The sequence below is a fragment of the Saccopteryx leptura genome, chromosome 2, assembly GCF_036850995.1.
Source record: "Saccopteryx leptura isolate mSacLep1 chromosome 2, mSacLep1_pri_phased_curated, whole genome shotgun sequence".
NCBI lineage: Eukaryota > Metazoa > Chordata > Mammalia > Chiroptera > Emballonuridae > Saccopteryx > Saccopteryx leptura.
Window position 1 is genome coordinate 279,953,467 of NC_089504.1, and position 6,840 is coordinate 279,960,306.

At 41.3% G+C, this 6,840-nt stretch overlaps 1 protein-coding gene across 3 annotated transcripts; it reads right to left on the reverse strand.

Moving 5' to 3' along the window:
• Positions 1–322: 322 nt before the first annotated feature.
• On the reverse strand, positions 323–6,505 carry SNRPE (small nuclear ribonucleoprotein polypeptide E). Of its 3 annotated transcripts, none has more exons than XM_066362009.1 (5): positions 6,381–6,505; positions 5,879–5,905; positions 4,600–4,662; positions 3,720–3,798; positions 323–530 (listed from the first exon to the last, which is right to left on the reverse strand). In XM_066362009.1, the coding sequence occupies exons 1-5, from the start codon at positions 6,432–6,434 to the stop codon at positions 475–477; spliced, it is 279 nt and encodes a 92-aa protein (XP_066218106.1). In that variant the 5' UTR covers positions 6,435–6,505; the 3' UTR covers positions 323–474. The 3 variants fall into 3 exon arrangements, with proteins under 3 accessions (XP_066218106.1, XP_066218107.1, XP_066218108.1); XM_066362010.1 differs by having other exon boundaries at positions 6,399–6,499; XM_066362011.1 differs by lacking the exon at positions 6,381–6,505 and having other exon boundaries at positions 5,875–5,957.
• Between the last annotated feature and the right edge of the window lie 335 nt (positions 6,506–6,840).

Sequence of the window (6,840 nt, forward strand, 5' to 3'; positions counted from 1 at the left end):
CACAATGACTCTAGCTGTTTTGTCTCCAAGCTATTGTGGTTAGAAACTCAAAAGTGTTTCAGCATCCAGAATTAGAAATGATGATGAAGACATGTTTTAATGTAATAGCTTTTATTTTTGTGAACCCTCCCATTCTCTTCCACCTAACATCAGAAGCTTACCTGTCAGGTAGAATTACTACTCTTTGCCTTACGAAACCATAAATCAGCCTGTGAAAAGTAAATGCCCGGGGCCAACAGGAACCCTTCAGAAAATCAAAATACCAACAGCTAATGGTGCCACTGTGTAAAAGGTCTCTACCACTGGAAAGAAAACAATGTAATTTTTTCTTAAATAAAAACAATCCATAATATTTATTGTCATCTGGTAGTCAAAGCAACAGGGATAAATGTTTAAGAACTACATTCCCAACAAAGAACATCTAACAGACAGACTGCAATTACTATTCCACAATTTCTCACTCCATTAGTCATTCTAGTTGGAGACACTTTGAAGCAGAGTGATATTATCTCCTTTTAGCATGATCCGACCTGCAACACAAAATTAAAAAGAAAAGCTATTAATAGTTACTCAGACAACACTTTGCCTCAGAATTCTGAATGGTTCTTCAGCAATTGCGAAAATATATATATTTTTTTGTATATGAGCATTTTCAAATATCCATATACTGAAAGGCTGTACATATTAGAGCACATGCACTTTTTCAACAATACCCTAATGAAAGTAGAGAAATGTTATTTTATGAAAAGTATAGTTTCTGTAGACTAAGTTAACTAAGTAGGTATGCCCCAACATTTCCCAGTGCTCTGAGTTTGTAAAAGTTGGGAAATGAGTTGTTATGTCAAGTTTAGAAAATGCAGCATACTATAATCCCATTCTTAGATGTTCTTTGTATTTTCAAAAAACAAACCTATTTTGGTTTCACCCAACATTTCCTAAACTTACTTGAGCGGAGAATACTTTTCTCCTAAGAAATATCTATAAATATCTTCAGGAACACTGGTATTCAATAAAACAGTTTGAGAAATGCGAATGAACTCCAGTAGTGATTAAACTCTTCAGTTTCCCAGACTTTTACAATAGGTAATACTAATCTTTTCTACATTTACAAGATACTACTATGGGAATTCAACACCTTTTTTTTAAAATTGATTTTAGAGCAAGAGAGCGTGCGAGCGCACGAGAGAGTGCGAAAGAAAAAGGGGAGTGAAAGGAGATGCGCAAAGCATCAACTCATAGCTGCTTGTTGCATGTGCCTTGACCGGGCAAGCCCAGGGTTTCGAACTGGCGACCTCAGCGTTCCAGGTCGACGCTTTATCCACTGAGCCACCACAGCTCAGGCAGGAAATTAAACATTTTAAATTATTTATGAGTAAGGCTAGCTTGTCCTTCCTGGCATGACATTTAAATTATAAAAATCCAGGCTTTCACAAAAATAGCTTAAGCAGGAAGAAGTAGAGCAAAACACAATTTTCAAAATTTACTCTCGACATATCTAGTATAGGTTCAAGAGACTCCTCAAGGTCTGGAAAAAAGACACCTGAAGCCCACCACTGATAAAAGTCCCCAGTGAGCTATGAATCAGGGCACTGAACAACTGAAAACAAAAGGCCTAAATAGTCTCAATTAATGGGATTTTAACAAAAATGATTCCATTTTCTTCATAAAGCCATGAGTCCTAAAGATCTTCTGTTAACTGGGTTAAGAAACTATATTCCTTAGGCCCTGGCTGGTTGGCTCAGTGGTGGAGCGTCAGCCTGGCATGTGGATGTTCTAGGTATGATTCCCCATCAGAGCACACATAAGTGATCATCTGCTTCTCCACATTTCCTTCCCTTCCCACAGCCATGGCTGGATTGGTTCAGCCTGGGCGCCGAGCATGGCTCCATGGAACCTTGCCTCAGGCGCTCAAAACATGGCTTGGTTGCTGAGCAATGGCCCCAGATAGGCAGGAGGGCTTGCCGGATGGATCCAGGTCGGGAGTCTGTCTCTTTGACTCCCCTCGTCTCAAAGGGAAAAAAAAAGTGTTCTTTGATCAAATATTTTTGAGTTTTTACTACATGCCAAGGGACAGTTAAGCATTGAGCCTATTAGGAAGCAAAATAGATGCGATGTGTGCACTTATGAAGCATCTGGCCCAGTGGGAGATAAATTAGTAAAACATCACTAATGGGTCCTTGCTGATTGGCTCAGTGGTAGAGCATTGGCCCGGCATGTAGATGTCCTGGGTTTGATTCCTGGTCAGGGAACATAAGAGAAGTGACTATTTGCTTCTCCACCCCTCCTCTCTCTCTCTCTGTCTTCCCCTCCCACAGCCATGGTTCGACTAGTTCAAGCATAATGGCCCTGGGCAATGAAGGTGGCTCCATGGAGCCTCCACTTCAGGCACTAAAGAGCTTGGTTGCAACCATGGCCCCAGACGGGTAGCTGGGTGGATCCCAGTCGGAGTGCATGTGGAAGTCTGTCTTTCTATCTGCCCTCCTCTCAACTTGGAAAAGAAAAAAAAACAACAAAAAACCCCACAATACCACTAATGAATGTTTTACTAGAAACTCAGGGCACACACCCTGCTCTCCCCCTCCCCAAGCAAAGCCAAACAAAACCCTGGGAGGTGACATCCATCTGAGTCCTAAGGACGCAGGGAACAGGATATACAAAGATTTATGGTGGGCTAAATGTGCAGATTCAAAGACTGAAAAGAAGAAATGTGAATGAAGCTCAGAAAATGAAGCAGAGAGCAGATGGAAGAAGATAAGCCCCATCATGAAGACCCTTGCAAAGCACATTAAAAAGAATGTCAAGCAAAGGGATATGGTCAGATGGATGTTTCTAAAAGATTAGTACTGCCTGCATAGCAAACTGGAGAGGGAAGAGGTAGCTGCAGAGAAATTAACTAGTAAACTGACTAGAAATTGGTGCTATTCAGTAAGGCGGCAAATACTGAAATAGCTCTAAAAGTATAAGGGGTGGGAATTGCGTTTAATTTCTGATATGCTAACTTTGAAGAGCCTTTAAGACATTCAAGTAGAAATGTTTAATAGGCTCAGAGAGGTCTAGGGCGAGATGTAAATTTGAGAGTCAATACAATCAGTAGGCGAATTCATAGTTGTGCAAACATATAGTGTATTACACAAACCTAGAGAGTACAGCCTTATTACACATATCGAGGCTATATATCACCATACATGCAGTCCGTCCTTAATGGAAATGTTATGCGTTACATGACTACATATACAATAGTTGGTAACCGAAAGTGTAATCTTGAGTGCCTAAGAGAATACCGAGTGACAGAAGGGCCTACAATCATGCTTTGAGCAACTTAAACATTTAACAGTTGGGTCCAAAGAATGAATATGCAAGTCTGAAAAGGAGTAACTAGAAATAAAAAATGAAAACCTGAATATACTGTCACTGAGCCACGGGAACAGTATGTGCTAAGGAGGGAGTGGCCAAACAGCACCAAAAGCTGTTAAGAAGTCGGTAAAACAAGAACTACCATTGACCATTAGTCTTTGGTAACACAGGTGAGTGCTGAAAGGAGAGTCAGAAGGAGAAATGGTGTGGGGTAAGGACTAAGTGGCAGAGGATGATTTCAAGAGTGTACCCTCACCCCAATGATAAATGCAAATTAAATTTAAACATGAACAAAGTTGCAACTCACTCAATTTTGCAGGTGAATAAAAATTTCTAAAATTCTATAAGACTACCTATATTCTTACCTAGTTGTTTCCTTGACTTTGTTTTAGAATGAATCTCTTCTGCATCATCTAATACAAGGTTCATATACTCATCAAAACCCTAGAAAAGCAAGCCATTGATTGTCATCTTTAAATAAGATCACATCCAAACCACTCTAAATAAATATATCTATCTAAATACAGAAATGTTAACTAACTTCAGAAATTATCCCTTCATTGATCTTTCAGATAAAACACCACCTCCCCTTTAAAACCTCTTTTTAAATAATAAAGAATGTCATAATGCTCTCCACTATTCCTGGAACCTTTTGGACTTAGGACTTCATTAGCTATGCCAAAGAGCCACTCTCCCAATCTTTTACAACTTGCCCAATACAGAGTATGTGTGTACATTCATGAATTAACTTCTGCTACTGTATTTTCATATTCCCCACAAAACACTACGACCACTAACCACCACTCTTTTTTTCCAACCAGTAAACAGGGAAGGTGAGATTACTGAGGAAATCTATGATGTTTAAAGGGCATATTTTCAGCCATATTTCATCTTTCTTTAAAACATTATTTAAGGTATCCTACCATCCTGGGAGTCTTATCTAACTAACCCCACCCAACCTATCAGGTATACCCCAACCCAGAATTAATGCTCCATTAATCCTCCACCCCCTTAATTGTTTTGGCCCCTCCTTCAAATACTTATGTTCAGATAAATTTTAAAAATTAAATTTCCCTCTATTACCCAATCCTTATCAAGCAGAACAATGAGACAAGGACAGTGGCTATGAAAAACTGTCCTTGGGTTGGGTTTCTGACTTCCTGTACAATGCTCTGGCTGGCCATTTTTTTTTTAGATCTTTTTCTATAACACATTGCTCTGAGATAACATATCCTGTATACTCACAATGATACAGCCCTCTATCCGCATATTCACTTGCTCATAAAGCCACACCTGAATCCGAGATCTCTGAAATAATCATAAAAATAGAAGTGTTAAAAAATAAGTACACAGAATCCAATCACTTTGGACTAACAGCAGAAAAACATGGCTCCTAAAAAAAACACTTAATAAAAAGCCAGTAGTTGTACCCATTTGACTCCTATCATAACTGGTAACCAAGACTAGTTACTTGCCAACAAAATATTCTCATTTAATAAATGATACAATGGGACTACTGCCAGGTTGAACAATTTAATCTTCCTGGAATTTTGAGAGTCTACCATATTTCTTACTGCTTCTAGTCTCAATACATTTAGAGTGAAAATTAAGGTCAATATAGGCCATAGCAGTGATTTCTAAAGACCAAGGGCTTCTTTCTTATGTGCTATAACAGAGCTTCAAAACAGCTTCCTCTAGTTTTTCAGTTTTCCAGTTCTCACATCTAACAACCAGGGGAGAGAACCTCAAATCTGGTGATTAAAAATTACAATGGTTCAAATTAATCTGTTTTTCAATTGTGTTGCCACACACTAAAATCTGTCAAGAGCATAAGGAACTACATTTTCTTTCAGAGATAACTTAAACACTATGCCCTGCCAACTCAAGACTCTGTTGCTAAAAATCACCCCAAAGGAAAGCAGGCCGTTCCTAAATCCTGTGAACTTATCCCTCCTCTCTTCCTTTTGTATCTTTTTTTATATCTAAGTTCCCCCCCCCCCCCCCAGGTACTAAACCAACCACATTATTATAAGGTTTAAAGTTAATTGGATCTTTCTTCCATCCTAGGAGAAAGAAGAGGAAAAGGTCCCACTGTTCTGGCAACCCACCCTGGCCGGTACCTCAGCTGGTTAGATCACCCACCCATACACCAAGTTTCCAGGTTCATCCCCCATCAGGGCACAGACACGGATTAACCAAAGAATGTATAAGTAAGTGAAACAACAAATGGATGTTTCCCTCTTCCTCTTCCTCTCTAAAATCAGTCAACTTAAAAACAGATTTTTTTAATTTAAAAAAGTACCAACATTCAAAAGCCACTGTCATGTCTGCCAATAATTACTTTTTGAAATTAGTAATTTTGGTCTTGCAAAGTAATGACAACTTTGTTAGGTTTCTCTGCACACCCTTTTGTTAGAGGTTTCTCTGCACCTCTTCCCCTCTAATACCCCTCCGATCTCCATAATTTCATGTTTTTAACTCTAGAACACAGTGATCAGACAGGATGACAAAACAACTTACGTACGTTTTGCAAGTATCTGAAGATGAGGTTCTGCACCAACGGTTAAAGAAAAACACACACATAGTAGCATCCACTCTGCTCCCTGAAACTGAATTGTTTTCGGAACGCGAGGCCTGGTTGCCTACGCCACGAAGAGCCCACTAAGCACCCCTTAAGAGTTCCCTAAATGCTGAGGACTCTCCTCACTCTGTTATTCTCGTGGAGTTTCCTCTGGCGTCACCTTCCTCCTCCCAAGACCGATACCTCCCGCTTACGCTCAGTACCTAATTAAGGTTGTCCCCCTCCGCTCGCCACCGCCCTTCCCGCATTCCCGGGTAGGGTCTGCCCAAGCCTGCCTCCGACCCATCAACACCCCGCACTTTCTCTCGGCCTCGGCACCCCGGGGGCTCACGGGATGTCGATGAAGGCGCACTCTGCTAAGGAGTCCGCTGTCTGCTCGTTACCCGCCCCCCACACTCCGTTTTTTGGCCCAAACCCCACGGCCCTGACATTCTGCGTAGGATACGATGGGCTGTACCATCACCTTCTGCACTTTCTGGCCCTGGCCGCGGTACGCCATGGTTGAAGCTGACAAAGACCACACTAAGACCCACGCTTCCTCAAAATGCTACTTCTGGAATAAAGAACCGGAAGCGGAAGTGTGCGGTGCCCGCGTAGCGCCCTGGGCTCCTGGGAAGTGCTTCTCTAGCCACCGAGGTAGGCTTTTCTCTGTGTTCTCTAGCCTCCGGGGGAGGCCAAATCGAGGCGACTGCACTTTGGAACGGGGGTCGGTCCTACAACGCCACCTGGAGGGAGTCGCCGGCGTGTTTGTGTCTCCATTTTCTGAATCGGCGTTAAGAGCCCAATATATAGCTCCTTGCTTACTTTTTCTCTCTGTACTCTTTTTATTTCTTCTTCTTTTTGTGTGTGTGCCCAAACCTGGTATCTAGTGCTTTTTCTAAGTCTTATTTCCCTGGAATTTAGGC

Bases quoted from the DNA above. Each gene is read 5' to 3' on its own strand.
- SNRPE (XM_066362009.1), bottom strand. From the start codon at position 6,434: ATGGCGTACCGCGGCCAGGGCCAGAAAGTGCAGAAGGTGATGGTACAG. The intron at 4,663-5,878 runs GTACGTAAGTTG...TGATTATTTCAG, and splicing joins TCTTCAGATACTTGCAAAAC to AGATCTCGGATTCAGGTGTG. The intron at 531-3,719 runs GTAAGAATATAG...TTTGTGTTGCAG, and splicing joins AAAGTCAAGGAAACAACTAG to GTCGGATCATGCTAAAAGGA.